The sequence below is a fragment of the Protopterus annectens genome, chromosome 5.part1 (assembly GCF_019279795.1).
Source record: "Protopterus annectens isolate FY-2018-M chromosome 5.part1, PAN1.0, whole genome shotgun sequence".
In the NCBI taxonomy this organism is placed as follows: Eukaryota; Metazoa; Chordata; order Ceratodontiformes; family Protopteridae; genus Protopterus; species Protopterus annectens.
In genome coordinates, this window is record NC_056736.1 from 556,613,748 (window position 1) to 556,635,827 (window position 22,080).

Consider the following 22,080-nt stretch of genomic DNA (forward strand, 5'->3'; position numbering starts at 1 on the left):
TGTGATGGAGGAGGCAATTGAACAACAAACTGCTGACAAACTTATGGACTGTGCCATTGCACTTCTTGCAAATGACAGTGATTTGAACCCAATGGGAAGGAATAGTTCATTTTGTTCCGTTGATGAAGAATCTAATTGTGTCTTTAACATAGTTAATGTTGTCAGCCCTGTAAATGATTGTGAGGTTCGTGAAAGGGGATTTTTAAAGATTACCTCTGATGGTTCAATGTCGGGTAATGAAGGGGGAAATTTGGATGTACATTCTGAGTCTTTTAACAATGACCTAGTTAGTAATGTTGAATGTATGTTGGATGGTAATACTCAGGATACTATTGCAACTGAGGATATTTGTGTTACAGTTAATAATAATAGTATGAATGATTTTAAAATTTATAATTATTCTACGAAAGTGGTGGGAGTGAATCATGCTAATTTTTTAGCAAAGGGTTTCACATTTTTGCCCTCTAGGAAGGGAAATATAGCCGAAACATTAATTGATTTGAAGTGTTTTATCCATAAAGTGAACTGAAAAATTTGGTTTGATGGGCAAACCCATAGGGAAGAAGTGGGTTTATTCAAAAAAACAAGTGTGTTTAACCCATCATTAAACAATGTTATACGGCTATATGAAAGTATGTGTGAAAAAGAAATTAGACATTTGTTTAAGTGTCGACAGTGTTCACATTTTAATAATTTGACCAAAGAGGAAGAACAACTGTTGCAGAATTTATTAGTGATAAAACAGTACGGTATCATGAAACCCAATAAGGGAAGTGGGGTTGTACTAATGAACAAAAATGAGTATTTGCATAAAATGAATTCCTTATTGATGGATGGCACTTATCAGGAGAGTTCCCTGAATGAAATTCATATAGCCTATCGAAAGATTGATATGGCCTCGAGGGATATGGTACTTCAAGGCCAGATCAGTCTGGAGGAATTTGATTACCTTAAAAATGAACACCCCATGGTGCCAAATATTTCTGGTATACCAAAAATACATAAGGGTTTAAACCAGGTTAAAATGTTGTCCCATAGTGCATGGACATAGATCTAAGACATGTTATGTGAATAAGTTCCTGGACAACAGTATGCAAAAGGGCCTTTTGCAATTTTCCTACATTACTAAGGACTCCTGGAATTTTTTGGAAAAATTGGAAACGATTAAATTAATTCCTGGTTTGTTTATGGTTACTAATGATGTGACAGACCTGTTTTCTGTCATTCTCCATACTGAAAGATATTCAATGGTTAGAAAGGCAGTTATATAAAACAGATTTATATGACCAGGATGCTTATCAATAAAATTACCGCTCTCATGGACATTGTGTTACAGAATAATTATATTCATTCTGAGGGCCAGCATTTTAAACAATTAACTGGAGTAGCAATGGGGGCGGCTTGCGCCCCCGTGTTTGCCAATTTGATTATGTCTTATTGGGAGCAGGAATACTTAATGCAAAGTATACATTGGAATACTGTCATGTATTATACAAGATTTTTGGATGACTCTTATGGAAAGGTTCTGAGAGTCAGCTTAAAACATTTTTAAGTTTTATTAATAACACTGTTGTTTTTTTACGATTTACCTATCATTATAGTAATGAAACAATTTCCTATTTAGATGTTGATTTAAGTTTGGACAACAATGGATGTAAATTGTATTCCAAAATTTATCGTAAGCCCACCTTTTCAAACTCCTATTTAGAGTTTAATAGCTGGCATCTGGTTTATCAAAAAAAGTCTATCGTGAAAGGACAGATGGTCTGAGCAGCCAGAATGGTCAGACTTGATTGTGAGTTTTTAAAGAAGTAAGGTTTATTACCAACATGTTCTCCAAAAGGGGATATCCTATAAGATTTTTGGAAAAAATAAGTAAAGAAGTGGTGGGGAAGCATATGGAAGGGGTATATAAACCCATATTAGGGGGCCCCATGCAGAACAGTGTTGAACAGCAGTTTAATGAGCAGTATAATACAATTAGAAAGGATAAGTCGGTTTGTGAAAACTATGGGTTGAGTTTTATGATCACATTCAATTTGGATGTTAGTGTGGTATTGGAGGTTATCCTTAAAAACTGGGATATATTGACCTTTGATGCAGCCATTGGGTAGAAAGTAGGTAAGGCCCCCCAAAAATTGTTTTTAGGAATGATAGATCTCTCAAAAATCATTCTGAATCTAATATGTGTATGAATGATAGATGTTCTAACAGACCTGTGGGGAATTACAAGTGTGGAATGTGTAATTACATATTAGAGACAAAAGGTAGTTTTAAATTCAATGGTCACAGCCTTTGTATTAATGGGCATTATAATTGTTGTAGCTCTAATGTTGTCTACTTGGCTAAGTATTCAAAATGTTTGGCCTTTTATATAGGCAAGACCAGTAGGCTTCTTAAGAATCGAATCAGGGAGCACACCTATGATATAAGAAAAGCAAAAATCACAAATGCATTGTACAGGCATATTAAGGAGTATAGTGACCATAGTTTTAAATTTTTAGTTGTGGATCAACTGGTTATGGATTCTCAGGGGAAATTGACTGAAATGCATCTGGATGTCAGTGAATTGAGGTGGCAACTAAAATTGGATGCAACTAGGCATCCAGGGTTAAATGAAACCACAAATATAGCTTGCATTTTGAAGTTAAAACAAATTATGGGTAAAACTGTCTATATTTTCCTGTTTGTTCACGTGTTTTTAACTTTTTAAATAATATAAACATAGATATATTTTTATATTTAATATTAACTATATATTTCATATTTCATATATACAACACATTTTTAAATGGGTTATTGTTAATATGCATGTTGTGTGGTTATTGATTTAACACAGAGTGTTTTAATTAATTGGTAACATCATGGCTTGTAATATGGGTATTTAAGGGCTGGGTTTTATTATGTTTATTTATTTTATTTTTTATTTTTATTTATCATTTGTTGACCGAGAAAGTCCGACTAGGTTCCACAGAGCCTGTTTTCAGTGGAGGCCCGGGGAGAAATGCTCCAGATGCATGTCTTTGGAATTTTGGAATTGGAATATTTGGAATATTGTTCTGAGGAAGTCCCTACCAGGGGAAGAAAGCACTCAAGGTTTAATAAATATTTTCATATTGTGGCTGGTGTCCTAGTTCTGTTGAATTGGTTCTGGAGTTGGTCGTATTTTTTATTCATAAAGAAACTCAGTCTTCATGAAAAATGATGTATGGTGGCTGACAAAACAATACTAATTTCAGACGCTCAACTAGCAGAATTAATGTCTACCAATAAGACAGTTTTCCATGACAGAAATTTTAAATCAACTTTGGTAAAAGGTCCAAAGGGGGTTGCGTCAAAGCCTGAAGCAAAATAGTGAGGTCTCAAGAGGGAGTGGGATCCTTAACAGAAGGTCTAAGGAGGAAGGCACCCTTCAGGAAGGCTTTGTACAATTTCAGAAAAGCCAGAGAGGTGTGATGCTCACCCACATGAAAATTTGCAATGGCTGCTAGCTAAACTTTAATGGTCAAATAACTGGCCCCATTGTAGAAAACAGAAGTGAAAAATTTACTGCATGAATGGATGCCGAAAAAGGGTTGCATTTTCTCTCACAGGCCCAAATAGAAAACATTTTCCATTTATTGTTGTATATTTTCCGAGTGGAAGGCTTCTTTCGATGAATTAAGAATATGAACTACTTGCAAGGAAAGCCTGGACTGACTAGCCATTGCGGGAAGTGGAGAAACCACACAGCTAGTTTCAGGGCCTGAATGCCTGCATGGGAAATAATGGATGGGTGAGACAGAAGATCTGGATTCAGACCCAGCACCCATGGGGTGAATGTTTGCCAGGTGAGGCTAAAGAAAGAACCACCACACTTGTCAAGCCAGAAAAGGGCAATGACAATGACTGTGGTCTTCTGCTGAAATGCTTTCTGTAGAAATCTGTGAATTACAGTGGCAGGTGGGTAAGCATACAGAAGACCGAAAGGCCAATCATAAACTAAAGTGTCTCTCAGTGATTCCCCCTCTGAGGGAATTAGGGTAAAAAAATCTGCTGCATTTTGAGTTGGTGGGAGAAGTGAAAAGATTGCCACAAGGATGGCCCCACTGCCAAAAGATTTATGATATCACTGCTGCATTGACAGACCACTTGTGAGGCAGTATCAGAGTACTGCTCAATACATCTGCTAAAACACTGGACTTACCCAGTATGTGCTCTGTTATTAGAAAGTGATTTGAAGACATCACCCATTGCCAATGGTATGAAAATGTTCTCCCTTGTTTGTTGATGTACTAGACTAAGGTCATATTTTCCTGTCTGGATAGAGATCACCCCTACTGGCTGTACATCCTTAAAGGCCTGCAATGTTAGGACTGCCCTCATTTCAAAAATGTTGATGTGAACATTGGCCTCTGTCAGGGACCACATATCTTCAACCATCTTCACCATGTAATGCCCCCCCCAGGGTATGAAGCATCCGTGGTCACAGTGGCTTTGGGTGGGGAAGAAACAAAGGGACATCCTTGAACTAATACCTGTGACTGAATCCACCATGTTAAGTGCTCTCTGCAAATTTTTGATATATGAATTGGAAAGGGCATAGGCTGATGTCTGAAAGGCCAATGAATTGTTAATGTCCACCTTCAGTACTCTCATAATGCCTTGCCATGGGAACCAAGGTAATAGAAGCTACCATTAACCTCAGAAGTTGTAAGACTAACCTGGCTGGTGGTGTCTGCTGTGAAAGAAGCTTTAAAGCTGGTTAAATCCAGGTGGATAGTTTTCACTGCAGCAGTCTAGCTATCTGTTCTATTGTGTCCAGGTAAGTTCTTATGAAGTCTATGCTTGAACTGGTGTGAAACTTGGATGTGTCATGATTTATTGTAATACCTAGGAGGCAGCAAAGTTGGTGCAGATAGTTTCTGGCCTGGATTACGAGACACCTGGTAGAAGCAGTAAGAAGCCCTGTCATCTAGGTAAGGGAACACATGGAACCTCTGCAATCTGAGATGAGCTGCAACCACTGCCATGCATTTAGTGCACACCTGGGGGGCTGTGGTGAGGCCAAAGGGGAAGGCTCTGAACTAAAAATGGCTGGCTTCCAGCCAGAAGCAAAGGAATCTCCTGAATCCTTTGAGCACATCCAATTGTCCTTCCGCAGAAAGTATAGTTGTGTACACTTACCATAAATGTAGATGTTCGAGGTATTCACTGTTGCAGTCATTACATTTAGGTTATCTGCTTGCAGTAGCCCTCAGTCAGCCTGATTAACAAAGTCTTGGGTCCTGCATCGGATGCTGTCCCTTCTTCCATGATGTCAAGTTGTCAGGGGTATAAAACATGCAGCCGACGTCATTACATCAGTTTTTTCTTGCCCGAGATGTCAGGTGCCCCCCTAATGGGAAACAAATCTATAAATACAAGTATATACCTCCAACAAAAAAGCAAATACACCAAAAAGCTTTTTGAGCACAGTGAGGGAGAGTAGAGGTTTAGCCAAAAGAATAAAGGGGGCTGGAGGGAGGGTAACCAGGACTGCAACAGTGAATACACTTGAACATCTACATTTATAGTAGGTGTACGCAACTGTACTATGTTCTTCGTGTTTCACTGTTGGTCATTACATTTGGGTAGATTCCCAAAGCTAAGGTTGGGAGGAGGAATTTAAATAGAATTAGGACAAGTTATAAGGCCCTGCAAGACTGCAGTGGCAAAGCCAACTCTGGATTTAGAGAAAACTGGCAAATGATAATGCTTGGTGAAAGTATGTACAGAACTCCAGGTAGCAGCTTCTAGGATGTCCCCCCCCTGAGAAAGGCTGTAGAGGTAGATGCAGCCCTGGTTGAATGGGATCTGATGCCCTGTGGGATAGGTTTTTCCATGGTGCTTATAGCAGAAATGAATGCAATGGCCCATCTATTTTGAAATGGTTTGCTTTGAAATAAGCTTTCCCCTCTGTCCTGCAGCAAATGCAACCATCAGTTGTTCAGATTTCCTTTGAGGTTTAGTCCTGTCCAAGTAGAATCTATGTTGTCTGTGCAGTATCCGTTCCCCTTTGTTTTGTGGGTTAGGAAAGAAGGTAGGCAAATGAATGGACTGATTAAGAGCCACACTGGATACCACCTTGGGCATGAAGGAGGGATTGGTTCTGAGGGACACCCTGTCCGCATGAAAGATGATGAAAGGGCTCCACTGCCATAAGGGCCTGTAATTCAGATACAAGTGATTGCTAAAAGGAAAGCTGTTTTCCCGGAAAGGAAATTTAAATCTGCAGTAGCAGCTGGCTCGAAAGGAGGAAGATTGAGTTTCTCCAAGACAAAGTTAAGGTCCCAGGTTGGAGTTGGAGCTCTCCTGGGTGGCTTTAAATTGTTGGACCCTCTGAGGAACTGCTTGAGCAGTGGATGAGAGAAGAGGGGAGGCTCTGTGCTATGAGCTGAAATGGCTGAGGCATGAATTTTGATGGAGGAAATGGACAAGCCCTTATGAAGCATCTCAGTCAAGTATTGTAGAATCTGAGGTAAACTGGGCACTGCTGCTGATTCCAGGCACAAAATCTCCATTTTGCAGCATAAGATTTTCTAGTACTAGGCCTCCTTGCCTCTAAAATGATATCCATCACTGATTTACTGAGGAATGGCAAAGGAGAGATTGGGTAATTCGCCAGGCTGCTAGGTTTAGGGTTTGCAGCTGAGAGCGCAGAATCTGGTTCTCCTGCTGAGACAATAGGGAAGGAGTCTAAGGCAGGTGCCATAGGGCCAAGCATGACACACTGCGCAAGAGGGGGTACCAGTGTTGGTATGGCCAGTCTGGTGCAATTAAAATCGCCCTTGGCTTGTCCTGTTTGATCTTTAGTAGTACCTTGGACAGCAGAGGCAGAGGAGGAAAGGCATAAACTGATAGTTTTTTCCAGCTGAAGTATAGAGCATCCACTTTCCAAGCTAGCTTGTGGGGAATCCTTGTGTGAAATTTGTCCAATTGATGGTTCTGGGGGGAGGCAAATGGGTCTATATCTGGTCTCCTCCATTTGCTTGTCAACATGTTGAAAATCCTTGGTTCCAGTTTCCACTCGTGTGGGTCCATGAGGTTTCTGCTTAGTCCGTCTGCCAGTGTATTTAGTTTTCCTGGCAGGAATTGAGCTTGTAGATTCACTTGGTAGCTTAAGGCTGTGTTCTACAATGCCATGACTAGTCTGCAGAGGGGGTAAGAATGTGTACCCCTCTGATTGTTTATGTACCATATGACAGTGGTGTTGTCCGTCTTTACCATTAGTTGTCCTGGAAGAATATGGTCCTTGAAGGCTGTCAGAGCATTCTGTACAGCTAACAGCTATTCCTTTTGATTTATGTGCAGGTGCACTTGAATTGGGTTCCATTTGCCCTGAATGCACTTCCCTGCCAGGTGAGCCCCCCATGCATAGTCTGCTACATCTGTTAAGGTTTGGGTGGCAGGGGGTAGTGTGGATGGTAGTCCCCTGTTTTGGTGGCAGGCCTCTGCCCACCAAAGGAACTCTAGGTGCAGGCAAGGTATGATAGGAATCAATGCTCTACGAGTTCTTTCTTGGTGGCTGCCACTACTACCATGGCATCCACTGCCAGACCCTTGCTCCACTAAACATGGTCTTTGCGGGCTATAAGGTATGTCTGTTTTCCTTCAATGCTCAGCAAGAGATCAGATCTACCATCTCATCAGCCAGTTGAACTACCCAGGAAGTAGCGGAGTCAACTCCACAAGCTTCAAGAAAATGGATTCCTCTTGATAATGGGCTTTGGAAGACCAACCTCCTTTCTGTCTCAGATGTTCAAGGATCTCCCTAAATGAGATGTTCTCAAGTGGTGATCTGGGGGATCCCTCTCCATCAAAATTTGTCTTCTGTCGACGACTCATGGGGGAAATCAATGTGCCTCCTCTTGCACTTATCCTTCTGAGGAGCCTCTTCAGGGGGGATGTTCCAGGGAGGACTTTGAAGACCTGGAAATATATTAAATGAGGACAGTCTCAAGGCTTGTATGAACCAGCTGTCCCAATGGAATAGACTAAGTAAGATCAGGACTCAGGGCACCTAGTTGAAGAGTGAGTGGGGCCAAGAGGGAAAGAGATGTCTGGTCTCCAGCACTGGAGAAAACTCTCTTCACTGCTTGAAAACAGAACCAAGGGGGACCCCAGGGACCCCGCAGTAGGAGCCTAAGCTACCACACTGGGAAGAACAATGGGATCAACTCAACTCAGCTCAGTGATTGAGGCCAGAGCCAAGTTATCCAACATTGAAGCGCAGAGAGGAAGGGATGGCTTAAACAACTTAGGAGTTGAGCCCTTGCCCACGGAGCTGGCATCAAATCTACAGTTATAAGATCCATCTGGCTCCAAGGAAACTGGACTAGCTGAATCAGAGAAGATGTCAGAGTAGACAAAGACCATAACTCTGAATCCAACACAGACAACCCAGGAATTCTTGGATCCAATGACCCCAAAGCCAGAGGTAAGAATGGAGTAGGAGAGGCCAAAGGCAAGGAGGAGGTTCCAAAGCTTACAGATCCAATGGTAAACAGAGCCCAGAAGAACTGCCAACTGGATTTGGGTCCTGACGAACTTCCTCTTCATTCTACCCACATCAGCTTCTGTGAGACGTCTGGAAGATCTTAAGGAGAAAGACATGGATGGAGGTCTGGAGGTTTCTGTCTTGGTCTTTCTTGAAGAAAAGGGGAGTCCAGTCTAGGGGAGATTGGCTCAGAAGAAAACTACAGCTCCAGCAAGGAAGGAGTCTTGGATCGCAGTGGAATCTGATCTTAAGAGGCTGTCGGATCAGAGAATCTCAAAAATTTAGCAGATGGAACAGAAGAGAATGCCAATGAAGAAAAGTGGTCAGGGGATCGGTTCCTCATCTCTCTGCTTTTCAATTAGGTGTGTCACTCTTGTACCCCTTTTTTATCCAAGGTCTTCTTCCTGGATGGGGAAGCTCCAGAAGCAGATAGATGATTTAGAGGATTCACCTGGTTGGAAAAGGCCCTTGAGAACCAACCTATTACAACTCTAAATGATGACTCGGTGCCCAAAAGCCATGCGGACTGTGCAGTCTTCTTCAAGGTGGGCAGCACCTAAACAATATATACACTTAAAGTGTTCACCCAAATAAGGCATTTTGTAGCTACAAGCCACAAATTTTTTAAACCTAGTCAGCTTGTCAGACATAACTAAGCAGAAAACAACACACACACAAAGCCACTACAAATATAAAAAGGGACAGATTACGGAGCTACCAACAACGGTAGTTAAGAAGCACCCTAATACTAAGTAATAGTAACAACAATATTAATGATAATACTAACAACGATAATAATAATAATAATAATACCAACAATGGTAAGAAAAAATACTAGGAAAAGCACTAGTACTGTAATAGAAAAATATAACAAGCATGGAGACAGAAATTCATTGCGAAGATTTTTTTAGTAAGGGGAGGTGAATAACTATAAAACTCTACATTAACAATGAAAAAAAGTGTACCCTTACATGAGGTGAGCCTGAACAAATGAATTGTATCCATCCAAAATGAGCAGCAAACAAGATCTGAGGTAATGTTGGGGACAAAAGGGGATTCTAGGTAAGAGGAGGAGCCTGAGCTATGGATCCTAAAGTCTGGTAAAGTATCTGAAGTTTGATATGAAACCTACTCACTGAGAAATGGATGGAAAAGACATCAGGTCCAATGATACCTGAGAGAATTTTAAAAACTGTATTTGCGAGATGGGGAACTGGTAAGATACCCACCTCACTTTTTAATATTATTTAAGGTCTAATTCTCATTTACAATGCAGCCATTATTTATGAAAATTATCCCAGTACCATTTTCTATAAGTTGTATGTGTAAATACACAGGAAAACTTGTTTTAATGTCCAAAGTTCCCCATCACCCAGATACTGTTTCCATTTCAGTCTTGTATCTTGGGCATAGTTATAACTGTGTGACTTTCTCTATCCATATCTCCTTTTTATTAATAAATGTTTTACATTTTATCATTTATCTATTAATATTCTTCAGTTCATGATTTATTTTCCAAAGCTTGTAAAACTATCAGTAAAAACAAAATGAAAACTCCAGCAAAGCTGAAACTTCCACTGAGTGACCTCCCAAACCTCTTGTATCAGAGGCACATGGGATATATGCAAATGAACCTTATGAACATCAGGTGTTTCAGCTAATTGGCGATTCTGAATGCCCATGACTTGTTTCGTCGTTTTAACGGACAATTTCAGGCCAATAAAGCCAAACCACACTAGCTTTGAATATGCATATTTCGGCCTTATGACATCATCAGCACAGCACAAGAAGAGTGTTTGACTAAGCATTAGAAACACAGGGCTGTTATACCCACTTGATGCCCATTATCATTAGGGTCACTGCAAAAATATCCCAAAGAACAAACAAACAATGAATGAGAAGGTCACTGAAAAACAATCAGTGAAAACAAAACGAAAACTCAGCAAAGCTGGAACTTCCACTGAGTGACCTCCCAGACCTCCCAAAGTTTGGGAGGTCACTCAGTGGAAGTTCTAGCTTTGCTTGAGTTTTCATTTTGTTTTTACTGGTTGTTTTTTCAGTGACCTTCTCACTCAGTGTTAAAGCTTGTAAAACTGGGACACAAAGGTCTATACATTCCACAAGATATTAAGCACATAATCTTAATTCATCTGCACCCCTACCTCCCTTAAGTCTCTTGTCAACAAATCTGTTAACTAGTTAAGTGGGCTGATCCAGTGGACATTTTTCAGTCACATCCCAGAAGACAAAGTATAAACAATAAATGCTGGCATTTTTACTGAATTTGAATGTTTTATGTATGTACTATAACAACCCACTGCAATTCATTATGCATTTTGACACTTTCTTTCTCTGTTTCTCCACAGAAAAAGTGCCTTGTCCACTTGGGACATTGGCTGCCTTACTAAATAAAATACAAGTAGCACAATAACTTTTGAAATCTAAGTACAGATACAGCAAGTCTGTGCCTTTGACCAATACCAAGGGGAGATCAGCCACCATTTTAACTCTCCAGTCCACAATGAGCTGGCCAGTGAATCTCCCATTACCTAAAAAAATATATTTGTAACTTGGTAAGCTGACTGAGCAACAAGTGTCCCTTTTCAGGTTTAAAAGAGGAGCAATGCCTAGCCCTCTGATAATCTAGACTAACCTCTATGTCTAAAAAAAAACTGTGTTAGTATTAATAAAAAAAAAATAAAGCTGCTCTGCTAAATGGCACATTAAAAGAAGTTATGTCTTACCATAACGTTCCATCTGTATTGTTGATCCTCATTCAGTCATTTCACGCATGGGTATTGATTCCGAGCTCGGAACTGAGCCGGCCATTTTCCAAGCTCGCATCAGCTTCAAACTCTCGAGCTAAACTCTTATCCACAATCCCCCTCTCCCTGTTACCTCAGATTGAGTTTGCAAGTCAAAGAAGGTAGAGGCTACCTCTGGTCAAATAACCTAAGAGAACCGGATGGTGAGATCTACTAGAAACCACAGGAGGGGGAAGTAGGGATGGTCGTAATGACTGAACGAGGATCAACAATACAGATGGAACATTATGGTAAGACATAACTTCTTTATCTGATATTGTTAATCCTCGTTCATTCCTTACGCATGGAACAGAGTCCTCAGCTACCTCTATTCCTGGGAGGCACTCATGGAAGAACATTCCTGAGCACCACAGAACCGAAAGATGCTCTTCCCCTGGAGGCCAAATCCAATTTGTAATGATTGATGAAGGTATGAGGCGTAGCCCAAGTTGCAGCTGCACAGATGTCATATAAAGAAGCTCTGGCATGGAAAGCAGCAGAAGTTGCCACCGACCTTGTTGAATGAGCTTTCACGGTAGAAGGCAACAAGATATTACGTTGTGTATAAATAACGTCACACAGTTCTTCAACCATCTAGCTAATGTGACCTTAGCAACAGCAGATCCTAATCTAGGTCCAAAAAAGGCCAAAAATAACTAGTCAGATTTACGAAAGGGTTTAATCCTGTTTAAGTAAAAATGGATTTGTCTGTGGATATCTAGGGTATGTAGGCAATACTCTCCTCTGTTTGAATGATTGGGAAAGAAAACTGGCAATTAAATGGCTTGATTAATGGACATTTCAGAGATCACTTTAGGCAGAAATGACGGATTAGTTTTCAGAGACACTCTATCTCTATGAAAAATCAAGTATGGACTCTTAATACATAAAGCTTGAAGTTCAGAAATATGTCTGGCAGAAGAAATAGCAACCAAAAACAAGGTTTTCCATGACAAATACTTGAGGTCGCAAGAACAGGCTGGTTCGAAAGGTGACATTGTCAGAGCTTGTAGAACTAATGATAAATCCTATGGTTGAATATTTTCTCTAAAAGGTGGCTTCAGATGATTCACACCTTTTATGAAGGTCTTGCACAATTTATGAGACATAAGAGAGGAATCTTGGGTACCCTCATGAAAATTAGAAATTGCAGCCAAATGAACTCTAATGGTAGAGGCCGATAGACCCGATTGAAACAGGTCGGCCAGATAGTCTAGTATTATCGACTCTGGTGCTGAAAAGGGGTCTACTTGTTTATCTTTCAGCCAACAGGTAAATCTTTTCCACTTGCTCAGATAAGTAATTCTAGTGGAAGACTTATGAGAAGCAATGAGAATATCACGTACTGGTAAAGAAAGGTAATTCTGCCTGACAATCAAGAGAATTGAAGTAGCCAAGCCGTGAGCTTCAGGCTGTTCAAGTTGGGATGAATCAGGTTCTGTGGGTGTGAGATCACCTCCAGGGTTGGATGGAGAATCCATGGTCGATCTAGTAGGTGAGGCCAAAGGAAGGGGAACCAAATCTGTTGAGGCCAATATGGTGTTATGAGGATCACCTTGCTCTTCAACCGATGGGCTTTCTTCAGAAACTGGGGAATTAGGGGAAAGGGTGGAAATGCGTAAAGAAGACCCGAGGGCAAATCGTGGACTAGAGCGTCCCTGGGTGACTGTCCCGGAGGGGGAATCAGGGCGAAGTAGTTGCTGCATTTGTAGTTGGTCGGGGATGCAAAGAGGTCGCAGCAAGGACGGCCCCAGCGGTGGAAGATCTCTGCCGCTATCAAGGGATTCAGGGACCACTCGTGAGGTTGAAGAATGCACCTGCTAAGTCTGTCTGCTATCACGTTGGAACTCCCGGGAATGTGCGTTTCTAGAAGGAAACAGTTGTAGCCATCGCCCATTGCCATATCCTCATGTCCTCTCGACAAAGGGGGAAAGATTTGGTTCCACCTTGCTTGCTGATGTACCAGACCACTGCCATGTTGTCTGATTGAATCGCAATTGTCCCAGATGGCAGCAGGGGATGGAATGCTTGCAACGCCAGAAGCACCGCCCTCAGCTCTAGAACATTTATATGCAGATGGGCCTCCAGTTCGGACCAAGTTCTTTGGACTGTCTGTCCCTGACATATCCCCCCCCATCAGGGAGGCACCCGTGGTCACTGTGGCCTTGGGTTGCTGAGGGGAGAAGGGGTGAGACCATTGTGAGAGATTGTGTGTCATCCACCAATTTAAATCCTGTTTGCACACGTGGGTTACTCGAATCATGGCTGAAAGAGGATGCTGAAAAGGACACCATTGGGTGAGCAGTAGCCACTGTAAAAGCCTCATGTGAAACCTGGCCAGGGGAACAATGGTGATGGAGGCTGCCATGGAACCCAACAGCTGTAGAACAGAGTGAGGAGTGGATTTTTCACTTGATAGGATTGGAATTAGTTGTTGCTTTATCCTTAGAATTCTGTGCTCTGGAATAGCAGCTCTGCAGTTTTTTGTGTCCAAGATAACCCCTATGAATTCTGTCGACTGAGATGGGGTGAGATTGGATTTCTGCCAGTTTATGGTTTATGCCCAGCCTTTGAACAGCGAGGAGAGAGTATGCCAGGGCTTTTTCCAGTAGATGTCTGGTGGGGGAGGAAATGAGCCAGTCGTCTAGGTATGGAAACACCCAGAATCCTTGAAGTCGCAAGTGAGCTGTGACAACTGCCATGCACTTTGTGAACACTCTGGGGGCTGTAGAGAATCTGAAGGGCAGTACTCTGAACTGGTAGTGACTGGCTCCCGCACGGAAGCGCAAAAATCTTCTTGATGGCCTGTCCACCTTTATGTGGTAGTATGCATCTTGAAGATCTATAGAGCACATCCAATAGTCTTTTTCCAAAAGTGGGAGGATAGACTGTATTGTGACCATCCAGAATTTTTGTACTCTCACAAACTTGTTCAATACACTGAGATCCAAAACTGGTCTCCAGTCTCCAGTTTTCTTTGGCACCAAAAATAGTCTTGAGTAGAATCCGGATCCTATCTGGTCTGGAGGGACTATTTGGATGACTCTCTTTCTTAGCAGCTTTTCTATCTCTAGTGCTGCTTCTTCCCTTTGACTGGGTGAAACGTCGGGAAGATTTTTTGAAGGGATGGGACAAAGATCAAAGGGGATATGATAACCTCTGGTTATAATCCTTTGTACCCAGGAATTGGTGGTGATGGTTAACCAGGCAGAAGGGTACAAGGAGAAACATCCCCCAACCACCTCCAGAGGAAAGGAGTTGGACTGCTCTTCAGGAGAACTGGTAAGATTGACCAGGGAAAGAATCCCTGGAACCGTGGTTAAGCGGACCCCCTCTGCACCCAGAAAGGAGCATCTTCCCTGTGAGTTTCCCCCTCTGCCTCTGGGGGAGAACTCGACCTGCGTGTCACGGAAAGGACCCTGAGATTTCTTGAACCATATCTTCCCACTCTTTTGGTTGCAGGAGAAAGCACGTTGAGGGGAAGAATAACGGACACCTATGGCAGAAAGGGTCTTACCATCCTGTTAACATCTGGCCAGTGTGCTTTTAACTTTGGGCCCAAACGAGGAGGCCTCAATGGGGGCATTAAGAAAAGAAGACTTGAAGGGTTCCGCGAAGTTGCAGAAGCGCATCCAGGTGTGTCGTCTCAAGACCGCATCTGAACCCGCTGCTCCTTCTGATGCATGAGATATCAGTTGCACAGAGGAGTTAGATATAGATTCAATGGTGGCCAGCTGAGAGGCCACTGTCATGGACATCATCAGACACGGCACCAGCCAAGGATTTAGAGAGCTCAGAAACCAGATCCCTTTGAAGCCTGGTAAAATGTGCCATATAATTCAGGGACCTGATCGCAAAGGCTGCTGAAGCAAAGGTGCGCTTTTCCCTATCCTGTCCAGAGTCCGGGACTCTTTGTTAGGCGGATGGACAGTCTGGCTTTCTTCTTCTGCTAGATCCTTTTTTGTTGCAGCCGCCACCACCAAAGCATCCACGGGAAGACCTTTGGACCAATGGGGATCTGAAGCTGGAGGGGACAAGATCTTATCTGGCCTCCGGAGAATAGCTTTGACAGTATCAGGAGCCTTCCAAGCACACTGCACGATAAGCCGGACAAGTTCATTGGCAGGTGGAGTAACCCAGGAGGTAGGGGGCCGGGCACGAAAAGCCTGCAGGAACACAGATTCCTGAGAGGTTGGATTAGAGGACTGCCAGTCACCTCTCTGTTTCAAGATTTCGAGGATATCACCAAAAGATACCTCAGAGGGTGACCGAGGGGATCCTTCCCCCTCATCGAAATCTCTCTCTTCGGTGAGGGACTCCTCTGTGGAGTCCATGTGCTTCCTCTTACATGAACTTTTCCGGTGGACCTCCTCAGCGGGAGAAGCTGGAGAAGATAGCGGAAAAGGGGATTCCTGAGGGAAAATGTCCTGTGGCCCTTGCACCCAGTGCCCGCTAGATGCGACTTGTGAAACCAATGTACCAGAGGAGGGCAGAGGTATAGACAGTCCAGTATCGCCAGCAGCAGCGAAAGCCTTCTCCATCAGTTGGAAGGCTGGTCCACCCGAAGAGGAGTGTATGTCTAGGACAGGGGTTCACCCCTCTCCCAAGTGGCTCAGCCTGCCAACCCGGAGTCCATGGATGGCTGTGGAGCAGCAAACTATGCGTGTCACAGCTGCACTCCTGGGTCGTAGCAAAACTTTCCAGCCACGAAGGCAACTGCGGTTCCTTAGTGAGATACATAAAGGGAACCGCAGAAGGGGAAGACTGTGCTATATCCATAGACTTCAATGGCAATGAAGGAGGAGAATAAGAAGGGGGTCTTTGAAGATGGGTGATCACCTCCCAAGGAAGGATAGTTCCTGAGGGGTGGGATACCTCTGGCCAAGAGTACCTGGTCCACAAGACACAACGCATCATGTTCGGAAAGGCTTCTAATGGAAATCATGGAGACTGAGGGAGAAACAGGCCTGTCCACAGAAGAGCAGACTCGGTGCCCATCTCATCTGACCGCACTGAGGAAAACGGTGCCGAGAGAGACTGGACTACTGTTGTCTGCACTGAAGAGGTCATCGGTGCCTAGGTCATTCTTTGCACCGACACAGGGATCGGTGCCGAAGTGGTTGTCGGTGCCAAAGCTGGAACCGACAAAACTGGAGTCAACAATAAAGGTGTCGGTTCCGAGGAAGTTCTCAGAGCCGACGCAGTCAAGGTCTGCGCCGAGTGAACATTCAGTGCCAATACAGTGGTAATGGTCTGAACCGAAGAGCCCCTCGGTGCCGATATATAGAAGGCTGCATGAAAAGACAGATCTGAAATCACTAATGGAGCCGAAGGTCTAGGCACCAAAAGCACTGGGGCTGACAGAGAGCTCCGGAGCCGAAACATTAGCCTTTTTAGGTTTTGGTTGGTGGGAGTCCCCAGTCGGGGACGACGGCAAAGATTTAGCCTTAGTAGGAACATCCAAGGTTTTCTTATGGGCTCTAGGAGGGGTTGATGCCTCCGACCCAGAAACAGCCTCAGAAAAGGGAGATTTTAGAAGTCCCTTCAGTATCAGCTTGTTTTTCCTTTCCAACAAGGTTCTATTAGAAAAGTTCTCACAAATAGTACAGGGTGGGTCAACAGACAAATGGAAAGCTCCCAAACAATAAACATACAAAGAGTGTGCATCAGAAGTAGGCAGTTTGTGTCCACAATCAGAACACCACTTAAACCCTGGACTACCTTTCTTATCTGCCATGACAGCAAATTAATTAATAGAAAAGGTACCAACAATAGTACAAGAGAGTACCTGAAGGTATGAGAGAAAAAAGAAAAGGATTACCAACGATGGTAAAGAGAGAATACCTCGCGGTAAAAGTGGTAAAGAAAAAGCAGTAAAACCTGAAGAAATTATGAATGCTAGATGCAATAGGGTAAGAGACAATAAAATATGAACTTTTCTGACAGAAAAGTAATCTGTAAAGCAATTAAACAACAATTGACTACACTTAGCTCAAGAGAAGTAGCTTGACACGACTGAATGGCAATGCGGCAAACGAAATCTGAGGTAACAGGGAGATGGGGATTGTGGGTAAGAGTTTAGCTCGAGAGTTTGAAGCTGACACGAGCTTGGAAAATGGCCAGCTCGATTCCGAGCTCGGAACCGATACCCGTGCGTAAGGAATGAACGAGGATCAACAATATCAGATCATCTGTTACAAAAAAACTAGACAAAAGTACAATAAAATCAATTACTTAGATACAAAAATGTCAAAATATTCCTTTTTTCAATTGACTTGATCTAAACACAAGTGAGCTATGAATACCTGATATCCAATTTCAGCACATTCCATGCCTAGTGCTTCTGCAAACTTCTCCTTAAAGACATTCCCAAGATATTCCACTCTTTTAATAATGTCTTCCGTTGGATTCACAGTGCAGTTCTTTATGGAGAAAAGAAAACAGATATGTTAGTTTCCCGTGTTCTGTGGTGTTGGTAGTAGAAAATGTTTTGCTGTAGACCATGGCATGTATTACAAGTTTAACTTTTAACAAACTGCAGGGTTTGCACTTACTACAGAAGTGAACTCCACAAAGCATGGACTCCCTAACCATATGTGTGCTGCAAAATGAAGGTCAAGAAAATTGAGAAAAGTCACCCGCCTATAAATCACAAAAACTCATATTGGTTCATATTTCAAGAAACTGTCAAAGAATATGGAGATAATCAGCGGGAAGAGGGGGGATGGATATTAAAGCAAATATATAAAATATTCAATAAAGAATTGTATATTATAAGCCTGTCGTGCACTGCAGAGTGATGGAGTCTTAACTGAGGCATAAACAACATTGAATTGAGCAGTTAGCCCAGGAAAGCAGAAATGCACAGTCAACACCAGAATGTTCACCTTGCACTGGAGTGACTTTCAGCAAAGTTTTAAGAAGAGTATACATAATTATGGGATGCTAGAGCAGAAGGGAGAAAGTAGACATTATGTACATGTAAGTAAAAGCTTATGTACATGGTGCTTGTAAGCATCAGCATGATGTATGCTGAATGCTGATAGCCAAACTTTGAAGGACTACGGATAACTGATGTCTACACAAATTCCCATCACTCAATTCCCTGTACAGTCATAAAGATATGCGATTTCTGATAAGGCTGGTAATATCCCTGGGAAAGGAGGAATTTTATGGGGTGAACCAGGTGCTACTCCAGGTACGATGTGGGAAATAATGGGTCAACTGAAGGCCAAAATGTTCATGGCAATGGATTGAAAAAAAATGTGGTAGCGAATACGTTTTGGGGGACAGACACTGACTCTGTGTTTCTCAGACGCATTGCAAGTATTATGGTCAAAAGCCCAGGAAATAATTGTGAATTTTAAAGTTCATCTTTATAAAAGCTAAAAAGTGTGAAATAGAACTATTGCAATTTGATCATAAACAGTACATTTTGAAAGGCAAACAACTGAGATAAATGAACTGTTAATATGAACCAAACACAGAAAATGTTAAATACATTTTGGGAAAGCATGCAGCAGAATGAAAAGAAAAAGTCTGGAATGGGAGTTATTTAGTAAAGTCCTCCCACAGGACTAAAACACCGACCCAACATTAAGGATCACAGAGTTAAATGTAAAGAGTATAGTAGGTATTTTAGACAGGGCTTGGATGGAGTAAGTAGTTGGAAGCATCATACAGCTGTCTATTTTCATGGTTGCTGATTGAGTCTATTGTGGAAGCACACCTCCTCAAGTCCGACTTTTGCTCTTCTTGTCAACCACATATATTTGTAAGTGAGCTGGACTGCTGCTTGTATACCCTTGGAATGTCTGTCCTAGACAATATCTCTCACTCCAGGGAAGCTACATCTGTGGTGACTGACTGTGGGGGAGGGTGGTGAAAAAGGGCATCCTTTTTCTAGACTGGGTAAATGGAAATATTTGCAACATTAAGTAACCTGTCCCATGGAATCTAGTAGCTGACAACATTGTACATCTTGGTAGAATGAAAGACTCACGTGAAATCAAACAGTACCAAGTGAAAAGCAGCTGTCATAAGCCCCAGTGCCTTCAATATTAAGGCTGCTGCTGATGACATGTGGTGCATGCATAATCTTACTATTAAATGAATGCATGTTATTCTGTTTGGAGGAAAAGTCAAGCCAGCTTCTGCATTGTGTCCCGATGACCTATAAACTTTGTGCTTGCAATAACTAAATGGGACCTTTCAGTATCCACTGATCTTCTCAAGGGCAGAAAGAGACAAATTAAGAAATCTCTTGCAAAATTCAGTAACTCTTTTGTGATGATTACCAGGCACAAGACACCCGGATATGGAACACTGATCCTGCACATTCTCAGGTGAGCTAAAACTGCTGCCCTGCATAAAAACCTTGGGGGCAGTAGTGAAATCAAATGGCATGCAGTTAGCCTAGTACTAATCTATGATCTATGACAATGAACTTGTAATGACTATATTCCACCTGGAAGCACTGGAACTCCCTGGATGTCTTGGTTATTTTTATATGTAGGTAAGCACACTGGATGCCCAAAACACATATCCGATTCTCCTTCCTTATGACAAGGGAGAACTGATGGCACAATGACCATCCAAAAATTGCTTTTCCTCACAAAGGCTAGCGTAGATCAATGTGTGTGATGCACCTTTAAGAAGCTTTCCAGTCAGCATTCACATGCAAGCAAGAGTGCCATTTTGTAGAGAGCAGTCAAGGTGTAATCATACATGTGTGCAGTTAGTTCATTCATTTAATTTTAATGTTCATATCCACCCTGATGTGTTTGTAATTAATAAAGTACTTAAACACCCAAGCCGCACCAATTTACTCAGATATACAAGATGAGGGACATGGTATCAGAATGGGATCCAGAGTCAAAACCTTGAGGTGCACAGTTAAATTTGGGGGAATATACAAGAGTGGATCATCCCAACTGCTCAAACGACTTGCAAACAGGTTATAAATGAATTCCAAGTACTCAGACTTGCTTAAATGATTTTTTACTCAACACATATAAAATTAAGCACTCAAAACGAATTTCTAATTAAACAAAATGCCTGAAACTGCGACATATTGATAATAAATATTTGAAATAATGACGAAAATGTTTGAAACAATATCCAAATCACATAAAATGCATAAAAAAAAGGAAAACTGTATTTTTTCTATGTGCTACTTTTTCGCATTAACTAAAGCTATTTGAAGTATTCAAAGTGTGTAAAGTGTTGCCAGTTGTGTGCAGTATTACGGTACAGTTATTTCACACAGTACAGCCATTTCAAAGAATATTTTGCAAAGTACAGTATTTCAAATAGTTTATTGTGCATTTGAATGTTGTTATAAGTAGCTGGTGTATGTGCATGTTCACACACAATTACAAGGGCCATATTTGCCTTCTGTTTAAACAATTTGTTGGCCTGGAAGAAGGATTTTGCAGTCCAAGTCCTCTTGTGTTTGATAAAACTACTGCAGAAAATTGGTGTGTGTTTGAGCAAGAGTATATTTTCATACAGGCTGCTTTTTCTGACAAAGACGCACATACACAGGCATTTATTCTGCTTAGTTTAGCTGGGTCAGAAGCCATTGAAAGAGAGAGTTTATTTGTGTATGCACCTGCTGTGTATGCAGGAGAGGGTAACCACCATATAGTGATACCAGCTGAAAAGTGGGAAGACCCTGAGTGTTTAAAATGTAAATTTAGAGAAATGTGTAACCCCCAAATGAATATTACAAAGGAAAGACACTTATTTTACACAAGAGATCAAAAGTCTGGAGCAGCTTTTGCAGCATATATAACCAACTTGAGAAATAAGGCTAAAATGTGCAGCATATATAACCAACTTGAGAAATAAGGCTAAAATGTGCAGATCTGGTGATTTGAGAGATGAGCTGATAAGAAAGGCTTGTATGTGAAATTAATGATGATGCAGTGAGAAAGATTTTGCTTTGAGACAGTGATTTAACTTTGAATAAGACCATAGAGATTTGCCAGACATATGAGCTCACAGAAAAGCACACACATATGCTTACAAATGAGAAAAGCATGTTTCCAGTGCCTTCAATGCTAATGTAGATATTATGCAGCACATGGTTAAAACATACAAGCCTAAGGGTGGGTCAGCTTCAGTAAAACCCAGAGCCTTTCTCGCAAAATCCAGAGCATGCTCAGTGAAGCACAATGGTGAGTCCGCTAAATCAAAGAATGTGGCCCCACCTAGCCTCACAGTCAGCTGTCACAACTGTGGTGGTAATCATGAATCTAAAAGAGAAAAGTGCTTAGCTTTTGGTCAAAGGTGCCACAAATGTAAAAAGTGGAATAATTTCAAAAGGTTTTGTAAATCAAAAGAAGTTCATTCTTTTATTAAAAAATACTCAAAAAGGCAAATCAATCAATTAGAAAGTTGTGATCCTACTTTTTATGCTGATGGTGTGTCTGTGCTTGGTGAAGCAGTCAATGCAGTAGATTTGTGAGCAAAGAATGAAGTATTTTGTACTGTTTGGATTAACGGGAGACCCGTGTAGCTCAAAAGTAGATACTGGTTCAAAGTGCAATGTTACGCCAGCAGAAACATTTGCTACAGTAAAAGCTGGTGAGAGGCTCGAGTTGGCAAAGTGTTCCAAACTTTTTGCTTATGGTGGTGAAATTCAAACTGAATGCTCAGTAGTGCTTTCATGTTACTCTGCTGTGACCAGCTATGACTTGCAGTTTTACATAGTCAAGAGACACGTACAGTCATTATTAGGTCTTGGAGACACAG

The 22,080-nt window shown here is 41.9% G+C and overlaps 1 protein-coding gene across 2 annotated transcripts in view; it reads right to left on the bottom strand.

The window, feature by feature from the left end:
- The window catches only part of RB1 (RB transcriptional corepressor 1), a 3,440,561-nt gene that overhangs the window by 1,782,215 nt on the left and 1,636,266 nt on the right, over positions 1-22,080 (bottom strand). For both annotated transcript variants that reach the window (XM_044073175.1, XM_044073174.1), the window contains exon 13: positions 17,628-17,744. In XM_044073175.1, coding sequence (XP_043929110.1) covers positions 17,628-17,744 — 117 coding nt within the window. The remainder of the gene's footprint in view (positions 1-17,627; positions 17,745-22,080) is intronic.